Below are 21,759 nucleotides of genomic sequence, written 5' to 3'. Positions count from 1 at the left end.
CCCATGTAGTGCTGGGCTTTTCTCTCATCTCCCCTCCTCCCTGGCAAGTGCTAATTTACCGCCTGGCTGCCTGGCTGCCTGCCTGTGTACACTGTAAGACTTCTTTTCTTATCAAGTTTCAGGCTCTCTTTGTCTGTCAGCCCATTCCTCAGGACCGTGAGCAGTCTCTGGGGTGCCAACTCAGGGGGGAAGTACAGGCAGTTTGGGGACCTCGGCTGATGTCTCATCATCAGGTCCCTCATCCCATCAGCCTCTTCCTTGGCTAATCAGAGCACAGGTTTCCTCTGCCATCAGCCTCATATTTTGATGGCATCCTAGGCCCTCATGGAGGGATGAGGATACAGGTTTAAAGAGGCTCTTCAGGACAGGAGAATTCCCCAAGATGAGAGGTGAAAGCTTGAAGTCAGCAAAGGAAGGGGCTCCTCTGATGCCTGGAACAGGACGCCCCAGGCAGAGGGAAGGAGAGGAAGAAAAGCCTGGATGATGGGGGGTGGGAATGCTTTCTTTATGCTCCCCATGCCTGGCATAAAGAAAGCCAGCACAGCTGGTCTGCAGACCAGGGAAGAAAGTTACTATAGCAACATACCTGAGTCTGGGTAATGTATAAAGAACAGAGGTTTATTTTGCTCACAAAAGAACCTGATACTAATATCTGTCCAGTTCTGTTGAGGACACCTTCAGTTATGACAGCTATGGCTGGGGGTTGTGTGTGAGGAAGACATCACACCAAAAGAGGAAGGCAGAGAGCTGGGCAGCATCCACAGGGAGTTCCTTGCTTTGCGTTAGGTTCCACCTCTTAAAGGTCATGCCAATTCCCCGTGCTACCATGAGAAGAATGAACACATGTACCGCTGAAGAATGCGTGACGTCTCAATGGCAATGGGAGCCGATTGACAAAGGGTCTTGGGGGCCATGATGAAGATGTGGCTTTTCCAAATGGCTAGATTCCTGCTTTCTTACCACCTTGGGGGCTCACCTGCCCTTCACTCTCTCCCTGCCCTTGTCTCCTATCTCCCCATTCTTGTTCCCTGATGGAATTTCCTTCCTTCCCCTCTTTTCTTTTTCTTTCTCCCCCTACCCTGCTGCTGCTGCTGCTTCTCTTCCTCCTATTTTCTTCCTTCTTCCATCTTCCTCTCTCTCTCTCCTCCCCCCTCTCTTTTTTTCTCTCTCTCCTTTCCCCACTCATTTCTTTCCCTCCTTTCCTCCTAGAAATACACCTTTTCTGCAGCTGAACTGCAGTTTCTTTCATCAGGCCTTCCCTCTTCCATTTTCCCAAGAATTCTTTGAATGATAATCCTTCTTGATCACAGATGCTGGCTTTCAGCTTTATGTAGTAAGTATCACTACCAAACTAAACTCCCAGGGACCTCTGGTCTCCCACTTTTTGACTTCTGAGATCGTGGCTGCCTTTGAGTTTATGAATGCTTATCTAAGGCTTCAGCTCCCTACTCTACCTCTTTGTATCCCCTATTTTTTTCTTCCTTCCCAGTCCTAACATGAGAATACCCACCAAGGGGTCCTTGAGAGAGAGGTCCCTAGCCACGGGCTGGTTGACTGATTCTCACTGCAAATGTTTCTTTTGGTAGATATTGGAGTTACTTAGAGAAACTGGTGAGTTGTATACAAAATGCTGTATCGTGGGGTTGGCTTTCCCACAGGGCTGGGATGCAGATGCCATGCCCCAGGGACAGGTCTCCTGCTGCCTGAATCATGCAAACCCCCAGCCTTTGAAGGACAGGGTCCATCTGCTCCCAGTCAGCAGGCTCCAGGGCAGGCAAACACACCTGAAACGTTTCTCCCCAGTGACTTCAGCCATGTTGGAAATGCCAAAGGGCACTCCTGGCTCATCTGTGTAGTTCATGCTTCTTCTGGAGTGTGATCAATGCTCTCTAACCTCCCCAACCCCTTGAGGCTCTGCTAGCGGGTCTCCTCCCAAGCACCCCTTTCTGACCAAGCATCTTACTGGCAATGACCTGGGCCAGTAAATATTCTGACTGGTCAGCGCCGTGCTGTGGGCAGGGGCTTACACACTGCTGACTTGCCCTTGAGTTCTAAGGAGCTTGTCAGACTCATTGACTGATGCTGGCCAGCACTCAGGTCTTGGTTCTTGGTTGGATGGATGGGGGGGAGGTCCAGCCTCTTCTAATATATGGCAAAGAGAAGATGATCTGCAGCAAGTTGCTCGTTTTTAAACTGCTTTTCTCCCCATAATACTACAAGCAAGGCATCTTATGAAAAGAGCATATAGATGCTGTGGTTTGAATGTTTTGGGTCCAAATCTACCTTTGACTGTCACTAACTGCATGAGCTTGACATATGATTAATAAAATATGCTCAGAGGGCTTGGTACAGGCTAGACAGTCAACACCCCACAATGAAATCCTTTGCATGTAGTCCTCATCACAAAAAGACTGCCAGGATGCCCGCACATAACACATAGGAACAAGCTTTGCTTCCACAGCAGCAGGCACACAGAGGGATGTTTGCAAAAGCAACACTCATCTTCAGGCAAGGAGAGAAAACAACTCTTACACAAAGTCTGTTTCTTGACTGTCATGAGATAGTTTCCTTGTGACCAGATGTGATGTGCCTAAAATAACTCTAAGCCTTCTCAGGGACTCTTATGGACCATGGGACTTCTTTCTACATACAAGCTAAGAAAGGCTCACATGATTACTGTAGGAATCATTTTCTAATTAGTGTCCCTCTGTTTTCATCTGTACTCCCAAGTCACATCTATGAGTGACATTTTCTGCCTCAGCCCATTACAGTCAGGCTATGGTTTTAATCAATTTCAAGGTTTTTGAATAAATCGCCATAAACACTTAAGCCTCTGCTTTGCCTATTAGTGAAAATACCATCTAAGATGATTATTTCACCTTGGCCTGACAGGAAGAGTTACACAGGGCACAGAATTATTTTATGAGAAAATTCCGAAACCTTGATCTTATTTGGTCTTTCTCTATACTGAAAGGATTCTTGGGGGCTATGTATGTCAGATTTGCCAGCACCAGGAGGAAAAAGTGCTGGCAAAAGGTGAAACAACTCAGAGGTATTACTGACTAATTTCTCAGAGCACTGAAGCTTGCATTTCTAATGAGTCAACAAGCTAAACACAGCTTTCTCACTCCTTCTCACCTCTTCTAAACTGTGATCCTGTGAGCCTTCTAAACTGTAGGGAGCCTGTCTGAGGTGCTTTTGTAGCCCTGGAGCCACCATACTTGCTACAGTGAACTTACAGAATGTGCTTTGTGCTGGGCATGGAGGCATGCACCTGTAATCCCAGCCCTTGGGAAGCCAAGGTAAGAGGATTGCAAGTTTGAGGCCAGCCTTAGCTAGGCTTAAGAAATAATAAGTGCAGAAAAATAATGCAGAAATAATAAAAACAGAATGCAGTCAGTATATGCGAGTCACTCATGTTCGAGTGGTTTCACGTGGTAAGTTTTGCAAGGCTGAGAGATAGCCTGAGCCATCTTGCAGCTAGAGAGGAATTCTGGGATATCTTAGTGATGTAGCCCAAAGACATATGGTTACTGCCTTAGTCAGCTCATCTGAGGCAAGGATCAACATCACCTCCTTCATGAGGCTTGCTACAGAGGTGAAGTGAGGGGAATTATATCTGGTACCTGGTGCCCAATATAATCCAATAAATGGTGGTCACTCCCTTTATTATGGTTGCTTCAGAACAGGTTCCTCCAGGAACCAAGGCATATAGAGTGAGAACACGTTATTTTCTGTGTATGAAGAGGCCCAAATGTCTGGTGCAAGAGGGTGAGGAAGGTTCTCCCACAGAGAGAGCTACCAAAATGAGTGTGACAGACTTAATGATGACCCTTTTCATCAAAGAGCAGTCCACATCTGAGTCCCTAGAACCTGTGACTCTGTTACTTTTACTGATGATCCTCAGTATTCTGAAGGTATTCACAAGAGAACTAAAGCCATAGATGGTATGTTGCATGATGGGTAAAGGAGGCACCATGCTGAGGCATGCAGGCTGCCTCTAGAGACTAGACAAGTTCAGAGGATCGGGTCTTCTTGAAAGATTCTAGAAACAACTGGCCTAACAATTTGACAAGACTTTTGGACTTCAGCCGGCAGAACTTGTTAAACTTGTATTTTAAGATTCTGAGCGTGTAGCTGTTTTGTTACACTCCCAAAAGGAATCGATTACAATGGCCAAGACCCCCAATTCAAGTTGCTCTGAACTTCCTAACTGTGTGACACTGCTGTCCCCTGTCATAATAGTCCGCTAAAGTGCTTCACACCAGGAGCTTGCTGTTGTGTCAGCAGAGACCTGGTCTCAATGGACACAAGGCCCAAAGTCGCCTTTATACCTGGATCATTCTGTGTCTCTAAGCTGCTAAGACACCTGGGAGCTGCCCAGAGCACGCACAGCTCACAGACATAGCCTGCTCAGCACCTGTCAGCAAGCAGGAGGCCTCAGAGAACACCCAAATCCACAGGTCGTATTTCCTGTGCATCTTCTCTTTTCCACTGAAAAAGTATGTTTAAGTTCCCATTATCCTCGGAGGTCTTAATGAGTAGGCTTATGGAAGGGCAGCAGGGAAACCAGTAAATTGTCTATCAAGATAGCATGTCAGCTCTGGCCATGAATTCAGCATTTGAATCTCTAAGTGAAGTCTCTTTTCAGTTTGCCTAGGAATATAATCAACAACAAGTCTCAAGGAACAAAACTCACCTTCTCTTTTTGGAAAGTGTCTAGTCTTGGGGGTCACAGTAAATACAAAGAATGGGCAGGGAGGGGGAATCTACTAAGACTCTCTTCAGTGACTCTTATGTAGAGAATATTATTATCCCAAACTTTCCACTGAGGAAGGAGTATGTGTGGATCTGTGTCCTCTCAGTCTGTGAGCAACAGTCATGCTTACCGTTTACATTGTTCTCACGTCTGAGCTTGTCTTCCCATGATCCCTGCTGAGCGTGATAAATGCATAGCTCCCACATTGAACAGATGTGAGTAGTGCTTCCACCAGCTAATAGAGGGGTTCAATGAAGAGCTGAGGCTGGTCAACTTTGAGTTCACTGTCTCTACCCATGCTGGGAAGGTCTTTTGCAACCACAGGGCTGGGCATGGACAGAAGCAAAATCCTGGTGACTCAGCATTAAAACTGTTCTATCATGGATACATGGGAAGCTTCATAAATTAGGAAGAGAGTTATTCAATATATATCGTACCATGTCAAAGAGAAGTACATCTCACTGCCGTAAACATACACAGCCTATAAGAACAACAGGTAGCCTGGTGCACTAATCATTCTGGTGCTGCTAAAAACGAATCCAGCAACAGTATCTCTTGTTATTTTGACCATGCCATATAAGAAATTCATTTCCCATGTAACTGGCTCATGTGTACACTGAACCAACACAAAGTTCTGAGAAATAAGACATTCCTGTGTATATGTGATGTTTTCTCTCTGAGTCTCCATGGTCTTCTTCAGTCTCATGAACCACACATAAAGTTCGTCTTTACTAATAACCACATATCCCAGGTGGGACTGTATTGACAGTTTGAAATTCCTGGTCCATAAAACAAGAACTGGGGATCCCTACCTCTGGGGCGATATAATCGGGAGTCCCACAGAAGGTTCTGGTTGTAACTCCATCCATCATGTGTTCCTTGCACATTCCGAAGTCAGCAATTTTGATATGCCCTTCTGAATCCAGCATGACATTATCTAACTTCAGATCCCTGCAAGGAACAGGTGAGTGTCAGAGCACTTCATACAGGACATGCTTTACCCTGGAGCTGGTGAAAGAGAAGGCTGCCATTTTGTCCCCAGGCCTAGGAATTCATGTCTTTATGTCTCCAGAACCTAGTGTAGAGCTTATGATAGATAATTACTTGAGTGACTAAATGGCCCAACTAGTGATTCCCAAACATGGCTAGGGCTGAAAATCTGGAGCTTTCTAATCTATCTGGTTCAGGAGATTCTAGTCATTTGCCTTGAGGTTGGCACATAGGTTGACAAGATGTGAAGTTAGACCAATTCAGAAGACTCCTTTTCTTGCATGTACCGATATCTTTCTAAGTATTTCTCAATTACCACTGGCATTCTTCCTCCAGCACCAAACAATCGCAGTAGCTAATGACCAAAAGAATTGAATTGACTTGTTTTGCTCCAGCTTCTCTCCCATGTTTTTTTCTTGTAGAATATCTATAATAACTCAGTTTCCATTGCTCTCTGACCTCTGTACCAAACAAAAGCGAGGGAGGCAGTGTCTGCAGAGAAGGAAATATGGATTCCTCTGCAAAGAAGAAATGAGACAGAACCTCTGAGGTCTAGAGAACAGAGGGTGATGGGTTGGTTGCCTTGAGGCTGTAGAGCAAGGTGGGTCTCCACAAGTCTGTGTTCCCGGTTATCAATTTCATATATGAAGTCTCCATCAGAGAATCTCAGGCCCACAGAGGCCTGGCAAACCTCTCTGCTGGGCAGTTCCAGTGTGCTTTCATACACACCTGTAAATGATCCCTCTTTTGTGCAGAAAGAACAATCCGATAGAAATCTCTGCTGCATAGAATCTGCAAAATAAAGAATGTTTTCAGATTTCTGGCTCACTTTTTGTTTCTGCCTCAAGTTTAGGCACGAAAGAGATAGAATGCAAAATCCTAAGGTTTTCTGGAATCAGTATTATGTCACACCTAATTCTTCCAGTTGTTGATCCCTTCCTCTGTCATTTCCTCATTCCAACTCACCCCCAAAAGACACTGTTAATAAAGTCAATGAGGCAGACTTGTTTTTCTGATCTGGGAGAGGAGGCTAGGTAATTTACTGCCTATAAAATAATTGCTAATATAATAATTTAAGGATTGGATAGCTGTTGGACTATTGTATGTCTGGAATATGGTAGAATGGAGGTATTTTCTATATTCCTATTCATGTACAGAATACACTGATGTTTGAAAATATACTTGCTCTTGAGAAGACAAAGTCTAGTGCACCATGAATTCTTTATCTGTTTTATTCATAGCCCAAGTGCTGAGATAAATGGGACACGCTCCATGATTCACGCCTGAGTGTGCCCTTTTAAATAATTCATAATAAAAAGAAGCTACTACCATCACTTCAACATCATTAATAGGTTAATATCTGGAACTGAGATAAAATGCAGAAAGATGTTTTAAAATTTGCATAGTATTTAGAAGTCCTTGAAGTCTGAACAGCCACAAGACAGAGCCTTGACAAATTCACCCATGAGGCTTAAAATAAACACATTGTCTATGGGAGTAAGGAAAAGAAATCCCTTATGAAGACCAAGCCTCTACTGGGCTGCCTCTGAAGGTTGACGGGAGAAGCTGGGATGAGCAGGGAGGAGAGAGGGGATTATGGGTGATTTCTCTATTCTTTTTCATGGTTTTCTGAATTAAAAAAAACTTTTTGGCAATACAAACGCAATGAGAGGAATTGGACAAGGTAGTTTTATGTGGCTTTAGGGCATAAGGCAGCTCTTTTGCTATCTGCTTTTTATGGCTCTGTGCTATCAAGCTGTATCTTTCAATGCAGGCATCTTACTGCTCTATAACTTGCGACATTAAGAGGGGATAAGGGCAGGTATTTCTAGAAATGCTTTTGCGTTTTTAGTAGGAATAAAAGAAAAATCTCCCTTTATATTCTTTAAGCTTGCTTCCAGGGTTTCCTGCTTTGCTTTGACTTATTCTTCTCTAGGTCAGAAGATCCCACACAGGCCAAAAATTCTCCTGAATTATTTTTTAGATTGCACCCTGGCCAGAATCCTATTCATACTGGCTGACTTGACTAACTCAATGTGCATGCCCACTCAACACCCCTCGGGTAGAGAGATAAAACAGTCAGCTGCTTAGCCTCGCTTGCCTTGAGGTTCCTGAGACTTCTTGCCCTCTAAGAAATGAAATGACATTTCAGGTATCAGTCACCTCACTCTTCCCTTCCCTACTCCTGGATAAATCCACCACCTCACATCCATCTGCTCCTGGATCCCCACCATCCAAGGTACATCGTAATGAAACACTGAGAACCAGTCTCATGGAAGCCCCTTCCCTCTGCCCTCTTCTTTAGCTACCCACCCCACAGGCACTTCATCTAGAGCCCCTACCTCTTCTTCACCACCTCCTGCCATCTCCCACTTATGCTTAGCTTTGCATCTTCTCCTATCCTTGTTTTGGATGAAGGCTCCTTTTTCACCTCTGGACTTATTGCTCCTCTTCTTCAACCTGGGGGCTCGCCTGGTATCCCAAGCCCGCCTCTACAGTTACAGCCATGCAGCATATTTGTGGCTAGGCTAGAGCTTGGGCTCCCTGAGGGTTGATGGCATCTCATCCCGTCCACACTCTCAGTGTCTGGTACAATCACCATAGGCTCAGTAACTATCCACAAGTGTGGAACTGCTACCAATCTACTGGGAATAGAATCGAATGCTCCTTAGCAAACATCTAGATAAAGTACCGTCAATACATCTTCCCCCAACCCAGAAGTTACAGTGGTTGGCCCCAAATGAACAGAACTACCTTTAGACATTTCATCCAGTAGACGTTTCCAGCTGGGTGAAATGTCCAAGTAATTCTTGGGTTTTCCCAGATTACAGGACTTCAACAAGAGGATACTTACACTGCTTGTGGTTCCTTAAATTTTCCTACTTGCTGAATGTGGTACATGAGGTCTCCACCATTGACATATTCCATGACAAAGTACAGCCGGTCCTGCAGGGCAAGGTTCACATATGAGGAAGGGGCCTCCTTTCCGCTCCTTTCCACCACAGCAGAGCAACTCCATCTTGCTTTCTCATGGGCAAAATAGAGGCTGCTTTGGTGCATCTGCTCTTTTTAGAGCACTTCAATTTTTCCCCCAGCAAAAGTAATATACCCCACTGCACAATGGCTTGAGGAGGAATGAAGTCATTCCTTAAACTTGAATTATTGGCTGTCAGTGTGTCTATCTCCTGGTTGTGGATACCTCTTATTAGAGTAGTAGTCTCAAACATTTCCCCCTTTTCTCCTACACACATAATATATATTTAAGCTAGAGAATGCTACAAAATAATCCACACAGGTCAGTGATTTTGAGTAAACCAGGGCTTCTTCAAAAGACCAGTAAAATCTGGTTGGTAATGTCTCCAAGGCATGACCTACTAATGCAGTAATGTGTTTAAATGAATGTTTCTGAAAACATCTCTTGGGCTAGATTGGGTTTGTAAATGATACATACTAAATGATATTTACTGGGCAGGGAAGACCATAAACAGAGAGGCTAATCAAATGTTCTTTTGCATCCATAATGCGTTCAAATATTGCTTTTTTATTTTCTCTGTCACTGGTATGCTATGCCTTGGCCTCACGAAGGGCATACATCATACAGCCAAATGAGTGTGCATATTTATAAGGACATTATGCCAGGGCAGATGGGTGAGACTGAGGAATTTAACTGAAATAACTTAACAGCACACTATGCCGTGGTAAAAGCTGACCTTGGTTCTCTTCTAGAAAACATCCCCATTTCATGGAGGTTATTGACCATTAAAGTATCATGTGGGGGAATAAAGAAAATGATAAAGCTGGAGCTAACCGCCAGGAGATAGCTCTGGGAGCTTCACTCTAGCATTTCCGTTATGAACTTTAATTTCATCTTCATTTCTTGGCTTCATAGCTTTTTGGAGTTCAATCAGTGTAAACTGGATTAGGGAACTGGGGCTGGGCTTCTGCTCTTCCTACCTGGGGCTGAGAGCAGGCAGAAGCTGACTGACCCAGGGATCAGTGCAAGGCTGCCACACAGTGGCCAGCGCAGGCTTTGCACCCTCAACCAACCACCCTGATATGGTATAGAGAGCTGTGCTGTCATTTTGAGATACTTCTCAAGATTTTTTTTTCTTTTTTTTTGTTTAGAGGCAAAGCCTATCATACAAACTAGGTGGGAGGCATAAGTTAGGAGGATCTCAGTCTGAGGCTGGCCCTGGGCAAACACAGGAGACTCTATCTGAAAAATAACCAAAGCTAAAGGTGTTGGGGTGTGGCTCCAGGTACCTATGGAGCAAGTAACAGGTCCTGGGTTCAAATCCCAGTACTTCTGAGTGGGGGATGGGAGGTGCATAAAACACAAAGTCAGTTTCTGACTAATTAACAGGCCGTTGGAAATAGTAATGGTCATGACAGCTATTGATTATTGTACCATGCTGAAAAGGGACCAGGTCTGGATGGAAGAGCCTATCAAGCATTGCTTCTCTATGGCATCATGCAAATGCCTGGATTTCAGTGGAACACTTGCCAGCCCCACATCTGATGGACAAATGCGTTGGGTTTTCATCTTTTTCTTTAGTCTCATTCTATGACAGGGTTAGTAAACTTTTCCCATAAAGGATCAGGCAGTAAATATAGGCATATCTCTGGCAACCACTTAATTTTGCCTTTGTATCAGGAAAGCAGCCACAGTTGACAGGTAAAGTGAATGACTGTGATTTGTAGAAAACTATTTATGACATTTCATCTAATTTTCACATAGCAACCAACACTAACGTTTGGATTTCTTCTGTGAATTTTTTTGGTGACTTTTTTTTTTTGAGCTCATGGGCCAGGGTTTTCCACTTCTGCTGGGTATCATCCAAAATGAATACTATCATGAAATGAAATTCCTAATGTTCCAATGCCAGCACCTGGGCCAGTGGTTTTGAATCACCCAAGTCTCTGCACAGTGATTGTCATAAAGCAGATATTTCATGTATGGCAATCCCTAGAGACTGATTCCAGGATCCCTGAGGATACCAAACTCCTGAGATGCCCAAATTCGTTATATAAAGCAGCATAGTATTTGCTTATTGCCTACACAGATCTGCCCACACGTTTTAAATCATCTTTAGACTACTTATAAAACCTACTACAACACTAACGCTACACATGCTTCTTTTGCTGTCTGTTTAGGGAATAATGATAAACGAATCTGAACATGTTTAATACAGTTTCTTAACATTTTTGATGTGTGATTGGTAGAATCTGTGAATGTGGAACCCAAGGGCACAGAAGCCCAGTTAGAAATGTGTGCTGAATTCAAGGCCCAGCCTCCAGGGCAGGCTGCATGCTGTACCACCTACACACCCAGTCCAGGGTCCTTACCACAGTCTGGAAACAGGAGTGCAACTGAGTCAGGAATGGGGGCTTGTCAAGCAGGGCCAGGACGCGCTTTTCTACCATGGTGCACTCTACATCATCATCCTGAATCACCACGTCCTTCTTCAGGATTTTGATAGCATACAGTTCTTCTGTTCCCTTTCTGTCAGCCAGCATCACCTGGGAACAAATGAAAAACACCATGTGTAGTTCCAAGCAGATAACCAACCGGTTCTGGGAGTGATAAACCAGCCAGGTGACAAGAAAGCAACAGCTCATGTCCATCTTTGGCATGGTTTGAATATGTAAGTGTCCCCCATGGCAATATGTGGTAAAGCCTTGGCTCCAAGGAACTCCCTAGGGAGGTGGGGCCTTGTGGAGGTCCCTGGAGGGAATTGTGGGGCCTCAGACTTTTCCTATTTTCCCTTTGCTTTTTGGCTGATGAAGTGTGCCTTGCCAGAGGCACAGACCAATGTGGGAATGGGGGTGGGGGGTAGGGGAGGGAAGAAAGGGTAACACGATCATGGGCTGGAGTCTCTATGACCATGAGAGTCAAAATCAACCTTTTCCTTTTATAAGTTAATTGCCCTTGGCATCTCATTATAGTGATGGAAAGCTAACTAACACAAACCTTATGCATAAATTTTGAAACATTGCATGTCAGCAGAGATGATATGCCTCCAGCCTTTGTTTACCCTTGTAAATCATCAAGATTTGTCCACTGTGTGAGCTATTTCCACAATGAGGTACTCCTCTGGCTGCTAAAGGGAGCAGTCAACATTCATCTAAGAATTATCCATGTTTTCTGAGAGTATTCCTAGGGTAACATGTGACTGGCTTTGGTACTCTCACAGGTCAGGAACTCAGGAAACAAAAATCCTTACTGGATCCGTTATGAGATTTGGTCACAAGAGCTGAACACATACACATGAGCTCACAGCTACATGCCCTGTGGGCATATCTCTTGTTGATGACCTTGATTTTACTACAAGGTCACCTATGACTTTTAGTTGTGAAAGTTATTACTCATTGAAACAACACTGGAGCATCCTGTCTGCGACAATCACAAACTTGTTATAGCTTTTTAGATAAAGTTTTTTTTTAAAAATAAAATTAACCAGAACAGCTAGGAATATATACAAGATCAGGGGACACTCAAAGGAGAATCTTTTTTGAGCTGACATGGCCACCATAGGCCCCACCTCATCTTACCTTCCCAAAACTCCCCTTCCCCAACACCATGAGGAAATTGAAGTCCGTGAGGTTGACCCTGTCGAGGTTGTTGGAAGGCTGTTTCCTGTCTTCCGAGGGGCTGATCACTTTGTTACCAGCGGGACCAAGCTTGGCTTTCTACACAACAAGCACAAATGTGTGAGAAGGCTCTGGTCAGTTTTCCAAGGAAAGAACAACGGTAAACAGTACATTGTAAGTAAACTCGAGGCCAGCTAGGATGGAGGAATGGGAAAAATGGAAAACAAAAAGGAAGATGAGGATAAAGAATTAAAATCTATTCATATTTCATGGTTATCCTCACCCCAAGAGAAAGTCTGTAAAGTAGCAAGAGCTTTCCTCTACCTAGTCAGTACATGGGACCTTTCTACACAGCCAACTGAGCATCAAATCATAGGAATGGTTTCTAATACTGGGACCTAAAGTTTACTTCTTATGGGAAAATAGTGTTTTGAGACTGATAATTGAGGAAGTAAAGAGTGGTTGGATGCTTCTCTTATCTGTTGATTTTTCCAATTTAAAATAAATCTGTATAAATGAGCAGGAAAAGGAGAGTAGAAGGTCTGAGGGGACAGATGGAAGTGACAAGCTCTTATTGCAACTCCTGGCTGTCTTCAAAGGCACTATAGGAGGAGCAGGGTTCTTCTCTGCTTTGAAGAGTGAAACTCATGAGAAGAATAGTGACGCACACAGGAATCCAGTTCCCATGAATTCCATTGTGCCCTTTGATCCTGAGGACCTTCTACTAACTGATGCTGGAGCTTCTCCAAGCAATTTTCATATGCTAGCCTGATCCTCCACAAAGGCCCTGGAGAGAGCCACACTGGCGTGACGCTCATGGAGAGATGGAAGCTCGCTGTCGAAAGGGATGGCAAATGGAATCCCCTAAGGATTAATGTCCCCATAGTGAACAAGTCTGAGGTGGCATTGGAGAAGCCTAGAACTGGTGTACAATCCCATCCCTCCCCAGATTCTGCACTTTGAATATCTGCCTAAGGATAAGAGAGCTGCTGACAATGACAGGACCCTGGTAGGGTCTTGCTTTAAAAAAGAATTGCAGATAAGAGTCTGGTTGGCTTTGAACCATGATCCTCAGATCTCGACCTCCTGAGTAGCTAGGATTACAGACAGGTGTGAGCCACTGGTGCCTGGCTTGATATTCATTTTTTCTCTGATAAAAGTAACTCCTTTGAGAAGGTTCAATTCCACAGCTTGAGCATGTGTATTATGAAATGACATGCCCGTTTAAGCAGAGCCTTGGAAACAATAGAGGAAAGATGGGTGGTCCTGGAATTTTTGCTCCAAAGATAAAAATATTAATATGACTGTGCCTGTTAGGAAGCTCAGACTTTATGAGGCAGCTGAGTATGGTGGCATGCTCCTGTAATTCAGGATGGAGATATGAGGGTTGAAGTCCAACGTTGGTCCTGAGCAAAAATATGATAACCTAACCAAGAAAGAACTAAAGCAAAGCAAAGGGATGGAGGATGACCCAAATGGTAAAGCACCTGAAAGAACCATAGTTCTCCATTTTTGCACCTGTCCAGCCCCCGTTATTAAAAAGAAGCACAAAAATTATTTTTATTTTCTTAGGAACTTCATAAGAATAATATTCAAGAAACCACATCTACTGCTGACATGTGGTTCTGAGTCTTAACCCAGTTGAGGAGCATTTTCACCTGAAAGAAGTAACCTTCATACTGCCTATGAGAAATGCCCAGTTTCTACCTGCAGCCTGGAGCTCAGGGCAGCCCTTCTGGACTCAAGAGAGAAATTCTACTGAGCCATTGCTCCTTCCTGTGACACAGCAGGCAGGAAAAACAGGCGAAGGAGGGATATGAGTGATGGGTCTCCACAGAAGCTAGAGGGCTTTCTTCCCAGAATGCTTCCTTTGCCTTCACTGGGTCCCATAACCTGACATAGTGATTTCTGTGCTGTGACCTTTGCCTAGTCAGAGGGACACGATATGCTCACAGACAGGTTCGAAGGTTCAAAAGACAATAGCATTTTGCATCGAGCACTTCTGAGCTCAATTACACTATTATTTTGGACTTGGTCTGAGACCAAGTCATGATGCTCGGAAAGAAAGCATCAAGGGAGACTTTTGCTCTCGAAGGTGAAGGTGGATAGAGCAGGAAACACTGGCTTCCTGAGCCTCTGGTGCAGATTCGGCCATCCTGTCATTTCGGCCAGAAGCTAGGCTGTTTTTCTGTGGCTGTCAGAGCAGAAGAGAGGCTGGGAGTGTGCAGGATCCTGAGTAGGCGATGCTGGCCAAGTCAACTGCACTTACGGCAGAAGCCTGCTGCTTTTGCCTGGCCCAGTGGGAATAAATTCCTCCCTAGCCAGAACCTTCCAGGAAGGAAAAGTGGCTCAGGTTGTCTCCACCCACAGTGGTGCTCCTCTTGGTTTCCCTGGAGTTTCCCAAAGTCGACTCTATGCTGCCACCCGCAGGCATAGTGGCAGAAGGACATGGAGCCTGGTCAGATTGAGTTTGTAAAAGCATCTCTGGGACAAAGGCAAGGATGCTTAACCCTGCTTTGGGCCTCGTTCTCAGCCAGGCTCCTAGACCTCTTGTCTTTTAACCTGAGGTCCTAGGCCTCACATTCCTCATTGTAGAATGGTTTTATATCTGCTCAAAGCGGCTGACATAGAACAATCTTCCCAGCCCCTATTTCTTCCACCCTCCTTTCCCTTTCTGCCTCTTCTGCTTTTGTTTTCTTCCTTGCACATATCACCCTGGACTGCAGGCCGGTGAGGGGCAGAGGTGGGCAGGAACCTCAGTTTCTTGTTCAATTTCAAGACTCAGCTTCAGTCCTTCTCCACATCCTACCCTCCAGGCTTGGAATTGCTTGCCTTACAATGCCCCCAAGGTGATAGCTTTTGCAAATGGGGTATCTTGGGGTTGTCTGGGGTTCTCTTTGGGCTCCTTAAATTACTGCCTCTTCAGCCAGCCACAGCCTTCAGCTTAGCTGCAGGACCCCGAAATTCTCTCCCTTCTCTTTCCTAGGAGTTGCCTGGAAGGAACATTTTTCCCATGGAATTCCTGCTTGTCTCCAAATCCATCTGAGATCCTGCTCCTCACAGTGTCCTATTCTCAAGTCCTGCATCTAGACCAACAGATCCACCATTTTCTGGACTTATCCACTTGTCTTTCTCATTAGACTCACCACCCTGGTAGGAAAGGGAGTGTGTGTGTCTTGCTCAACCTTTTGTCTTTAGACCAAGACTAGGCACACAGAACCTACAGACTCTCTCATTCATTCACTCATGTATGGTTCATGAAGTGGAAAACTGACAGAACTTGAAGAGGCCAACATATAGCCAGTGCTATTCAGCCACAAGACAAGCTTTATTCCAGAAAGCAGTTATGATCAGGTAGGCTGTTGGCAGATAATTGCATTTGGACTCTGTATGCCCTGGCCTGCTCACCTGTCACCTGAACTCTTTTCCTCAAGCAAACAATGGAGCATGGTGTCAGCTACTAAGTGCTCTGAGGGCTCTCTTATCTCCAGAGGGGTCAAGCTTCAGAGCACTGCTCTCCAGAGGCCACCCTGTCTGAGTTAACTAGGCAACAAGCTGAAACTGTGCTCTTAGAAGGGTATCTGAGAAGGGACATTCCTTGGACAAGAAATCTTGTTCATCCAAAGCACCAGCAGGGCTGTCTGAGAAGCAACACTGAGCCCTTGAGCCCACTGTTTCTTTCTGTTTTAATGGGTTGTTTGACAACTGTTTCCCCAGACCCCCACTAGGACAGAGGGAATCTGCTTTTTCCAGCTAGCCTTGTGTAGATATAAGTGCTTGTCATGAAGATCAATTCAGACGACACCAGTGTGTCTAGGGACAAAGTCGGAGCCCACAGCCTAACTGCAGAGATCTCAGAAATCCAAAGAGGCATGGGAAGAAACGTTCTGGTATCTTTTATTACAGCAACACAAACATGGTCCTGTGCAAACTCACAGGGGCAAATAGGATTCAAGCCACAGGGCTGTGAGGCAGGAAGGATCCCAAGAATGGTTGCTCGGGGAAGAACACCCCTGAGGCCTGTTGACTTATGTGGATATTATTAGCCCAGCAATGAAAATCTTTGTGGATCTATCTGCTATCTTGGCTTCTACTTTATTTGTTTCCAAGTTATACTCAAAAAGTGCTGGAGGATCAGGCTCTGAGCAGAAGCGGAGGGGACAGAGACCTTTGGCATTTGATTTCTCCATCCCGGGACAGACAAAACTCCCTCTGCGCTCTGAGGATACTTCTTAAGCTTGTAGAGCAGAGCAGCGGAGAGCTCAGGGTTTGCATCTTGACTTATTAACACAGGGTCCACAGTCATGCTGAGTCCCTGGCACTTGATCTGTGAGATGACAGGATTCCGAAGGAATCCTCATGGGCTTGGAAAGAGTTAATATGAGGGTGTTTGCTTCAGCCCCTGGAGATTCTTCATGCTGAGTGTCTTTCTTTTTTCTTTTTAACTTCCTTTTCCATTCCCCTTTCTCAGGAAGGGCTACTGAAGGCTTGGCTCAGAGCACTTGCTCAGGAAATACTTGCTGAACTTGAGTCCTTGTGTGAGATGCAAGACATTTTTTTCCACAAAGTGATGTGTATTTGGTGTGTTTTAGATATGGCATCAGATGTGAAGGATGCTAAGTTAGTAAGAAGACAAATCTTATTGGCTAAAAAGTCAGTAAATCAGTCAGAAAACCTTCCTCCGTGTCTTTCTTCTTCCTTCTTCTCTCTTCCTCCTTCCTTCTTTCCATCCCTCCTTCCCTCTCTTCCTCCTTCTTTCTATCTCTGTGTGTCTCTTTCAAAATCTGTTAGGAATTGAACTGACATCAGGGATTTTTGCTTGCTAAGCATACATTCTGCCATTGTGCTATGTATCTCTTATTTTCTTCCATGAGGTGAAAAAGTCCTCACCAGAGGCCAATTAGGGGCAGAAATCATGTTTCTGGGCCTCCAGAATTGTGAGCTAAAGAAACAACATTTCTTTTTAAAGTGACCATTCCCAGGCCATTCGGTTACAAAAACAAAATGGGCTGATCATCTCTGTGCTGAGTAGAGATATGTGAGGTTGCTGGAGTCTGAGCACATTCTGTCAGGGGAGGCTGAGCACGTTATGTCAGGGGAGAATGCCAGGAGAGGAGACAGGTCTTAGCGCTAGCCAAGCTTCCACCTTGATTTCCCAAGAAGGGCTGGGAAAAGATTGCTCCAAGAAAAGACTTAAGGACTGTCCTTGGATTTTTCTCAAGGCTAGCACTCTACCACTTGAGTGTCAGTAGCACGTCTGGCTTTTTCTAAGTATGTGGTACCAAGGAATCGAACCCGGGACTTCATGCATGCTAGGCGAGCACTCTACCACTAGGCCAAACTCCTGGCCCCTTCATCCTGTTTTTATGTCTGTTTCGGTCTCTGTGTCTTAGAGCAAAGGTTTTATTGGCTAAGACTAAATGACCGAGAATACAGATTTTCAGTTCCTTAAAGGATGGTGCCTTAGCATTTATTTGAGTCTAGCTTCATGTGGCTACTTGGATTTCCATGCTGTGAGACCAGACAGCATCCTCTCCCTGTGGGAAAAGGATCTAAGATCGAGCGAACAATGCATCTCACTTTGTCTGACAGATCTATCACCCGAGCATCATACAGTCTGCAATCACTCAAGATGCATTCCATCAAGCAACTCACACAAAGTGAGTGAGCAGTACGAACTCAAATCCTCTCAGGCTGGTCTTATTTACAGACACACTGCATGCGTGCATAAAATCACTGGGGTCTGAGGAGCTTTCTGTGTGTTCATGTGTTTCATTCCACCTGAATGAGGGAAGGTGGCAGGAGACTCATTTTCCATTAGGTTCAATGTTATCTTGTAGCTGCTGAGCTGTGCAAACCTCACCCGAAACAACGTCAGATGGCTTATCTTAAGATGCCTTAGACACTCTGCAGGGTTGAATATTCACTGGCTCTGCTGTGTGGGGGAAACAAACAGACCCAGAAGACCCAAAGGTAGTGTGCTGTTATGAATCAATCCCCAGCTCTCACAGGACAGTGCCTTGAAATTCTAATAGGAAGTGCTGGCTTACATTCAGAATGAATCCAAGTCCACAAACCTGGACTACAGTGAGGACACAGGGTATGGCTAGACCCCCCAAGTTTTGCAGGAAGTCTGCTTTTATAACCATGAGTAAGCCTCAGGGTTGACATGTAACTGCATTCCACTTTAACTGCGTTCACTCCCACTTATTTTGTGACTGTACCTTCAATAATGGTGTCTTCAAGTATAACAAAAATACGACCTTAATGTTTGCTGTGTTCTTGCTGCTGAACTTGACAGAAATGGAAAGTTTTTCCTACTTGGTTCATGGGTGTGTGTGTGTGTGTGTGTGTGTGTGTGTGTGTGTGTGTGTGTGTGTGTGTTTTAGGGCTTGAACTCAGAGCCTGGGTACTGTCTCTTAGATTTTTTTTGCTCAAGGCTAATGCTCTACCACTTGAACCACAGCTCTCCTTCTGTCTTAACTGCAGATAGATGACCCACAGACTTGGTTGCCGAGGCTAGCTTTGAACTGTGATCCTCAGATCTCATTCGCTTGAGTAGCTAGGATGTCAGGGGTGAACCACAGGCTCTAGAATTATTTTTTCCTTTTTCTAAGACTTTGTCATTAGACAGGTCAACAATGGCTCCTACAATAACAATAAATCATTGTAGAAACCTCCTTTTTAAAAATTTTCTGTTTGGGTAAAAGGCAAACACTCTACATTCAAGGCATATCTAAGCAACCTTGACAGAAACAAGACTAACAGTATTTCAGTGATACTGTATAAACCAGGGTGTGATTCATAAAATGGTTACATTCTACATAACCAAGGGCCTTCAAGCATGTGCTTTACATCTAAGGTACTATATGCACTAGTGCCGTCTGCTATGTCAGTTAAAAGAAGAAGACCACAAGAGCACTGGGGATGGGGGGAGTTTCCAATAAGACTGCTAATGGAAGATGTCCTTTGTGTTACTCATGAGCTACCAGCTATGACACCTATTTACCTCTACTCAGTAACTGACTGGGCAACAAGCTAAAATGATGCTCAGTGATCAGTCATGTTGGTTTTCCTCCCTTGGCTCCATCCTGAACTCTAGCCTGAATTCAGTGCTCCTTCTTCTAGATCAGCAAGCTTTGTCTGGAAATAGTTTTGGCTTTGTAAGCCAGATACTGTCTCTGTTGTAACTGTGCAATTCGGCTGTTTGGGTAGGAAAGCTGCACAAGCAAGTGAATATATATTTCAATAAAACAGTGGTTGTGCCTGGTTGGTCAGCTGTGGCTTGCTCACCCTTGTCTTGGAGGTATCATGCAGATTTTCAAACCGTTCTTTCCTCAAGGTCTGAGACTAGGACTCAAAACCCAGTACCTGCTGCTTTTTGCTCACTGGCTATCACTCTACCAACCATTCCTAAAGTCCCTCAAACCATTCTTCTCTCGCAGTTGAACTTAAATGATAAAAAAAGGTCACTATTTCCTTACCAATCTATCAGAACAGTCACAGTGAAGAACCTCAACTGCACCTGAACAAAATTACTATTCAATCTTTTCCAAGAGGCTTGATTTGCTGACTGGTACAGGAAAATTAAAGTTTTGGAGCCAGACAAGCTGTACTTACTCAGCAGAGGAAGAATTTAAGAGAAAACACATTAAGCTGCTTTCTTAATGAGCAATATTTTTATGAACACATCCACTTAGGCTGTTGGCACCATGAAAGCGAAGTCATAGGAAGCCATCACGGCCTCTGTTGTCATGACAACTGAGCCATACTCCATGGAGAAATGTGGGACCTGGGACCTATTAGCACTTTGCCCAGTTTGGAAAACAGAAAAGTGCTTTGGTTTTTTTTTTTTCCCTGCCAAGTATCATATACTTTTAAAGTATCCCAGTGTGTGGTTTTCCTTACAGCTAATCTATTTTTCTTCCTCTGTTTCTCAGATTTGTTGGTTGACTGTTGACATGTTGGCTCATCTTGAAGAAGTTCTACATATTTTGCCTGCTAAGCACATTCTGGGGAGGCTAGATCCCAGGACCTCCAGTGGATCCAGTTTTGAGGATCCCAGCCAACTTTTACTCGCTGAGGGTGCCTTTCCACCAGGGGAGCACAGTTCACCCTCTGAATGATGCCCACACCAAGGCAAGGCTGAAGTGAGCAGGTAAGGACATGGTACACTGTCCTTAGACTGTCTAGGGCACTTACAAATTCTCTTCTTTGGGGTGTGGGGGGTAGGAGGGACTGGGGCTTGAATTTGGGTTTCTACTGCTAGAATGATGCTCCCAGTCCCTTTATTGTTTTTCAAACAGCAGCTCACTTAGTAATTTCCTGAAAATGATTCCTTTTCCAGCTAAAGTGCTTCCCTCTGGCAAGATCCACACTACACTGGCTTTGCTAGTCTGCAGTGGCAGGGTTGGGAGGCACATGAACTCACAGATACCATCAAAGTAAATGGCTTTGCAGACTGCCTGCAATATTGCCTGTAAGTGGGGAATTCTCTGCTATTAAGAAAGTAGAGGCCCTGGGCAAGAAAGAATAGATCAACGAAGCCATCCAGACCTAGAAAAGCCATGAAGTTCTTGGTATTTTAGCTTGATGACGCCTAAAATCCAGGATTATTCATGAGCATAAATCCACAGTCTCATCTATTAACAAAAAAAGAGGTCTAAAAACTTCACTGCTATTTTCTGTGTGTATGCCTGTGTGTAGGGTGGAGGGGGGGGGGTGCGCCTGTGAGGGCACAGGGAATCATTCACTTTCAAATCTTTACTGCCCTCTAGTGGAAGTTATTTTCTAGAGTGATTGCATCATGACTGGGATCTTTTAGCAGAAATGTACCCATATTTTACTAGAGTGACTGATAAGTCAAAGTTCCACCACATTTTGTGAGATGTCACAAACAAGACACAAATGACATATTCCTAGCTGTACCTTTTTATAAATGACTTAAATCACTCTTGTGAGACCTTTGCAAAATGCCAGTGGAAGTTCCAGGTGAGAGCTGATCTCAGAAGCGGTTTTTAAAATTGCCAGGTATTTTATTTATAGAAAACTACAAAAACCTAAGCAACTCTGTGCTTCTTAGTGTTTCCTGGCTCTTCCCAAGTCCTCAGTTGTTCTTAACTCTGCAAATCACAAGAAATCAAATCATAACTCTGCAAATCCAAGGAAGGATCAGAAGGCAGAAGGAACAGAGAGCCAGTGGTCCTGTGGCTGGGCTGAGAGAGCCATTGTTTCTATGTTAGAGATATTATGAGCAAAGAATAACCTGGAAAATGATGAGAAGTGATGATAATCACTTAAGAACAGAATTCGATGAAAAAGTCACTACTGGGGAATTTAATTGGAGGTAAATAAGCACAGGACACCAGTTACTCTGTCAATTAACAACAACAACCAACAACCCTTAAACCACCTATGCC

General features: G+C 44.4%; 1 protein-coding gene across 1 annotated transcript in view; it reads right to left on the bottom strand.

Annotated features, from left to right (window-relative positions):
- Positions 1–21,759, bottom strand: part of Prkca (protein kinase C alpha) — a 377,074-nt gene that overhangs the window by 34,127 nt on the left and 321,188 nt on the right. The window contains exons 9-13 of the mRNA XM_090349887.1: positions 12,302–12,439; positions 11,096–11,269; positions 8,604–8,695; positions 6,479–6,541; positions 5,572–5,710 (exon numbers count right to left, since the gene is read on the bottom strand). Coding sequence (XP_090206013.1) covers positions 5,572–5,710; positions 6,479–6,541; positions 8,604–8,695; positions 11,096–11,269; positions 12,302–12,439 — 606 coding nt within the window. The remainder of the gene's footprint in view (positions 1–5,571; positions 5,711–6,478; positions 6,542–8,603; positions 8,696–11,095; positions 11,270–12,301; positions 12,440–21,759) is intronic.

This window comes from Megascapheus bottae, chromosome 17 (genome assembly GCF_031878675.1).
Source record: "Megascapheus bottae isolate mThoBot1 chromosome 17, mThoBot2.hap1, whole genome shotgun sequence".
In the NCBI taxonomy this organism is placed as follows: domain Eukaryota; kingdom Metazoa; phylum Chordata; class Mammalia; order Rodentia; family Geomyidae; genus Megascapheus; species Megascapheus bottae.
Note: the sequence above shows the minus strand (reverse complement) of the source record. Positions and strands in the feature narration are given on the sequence as shown.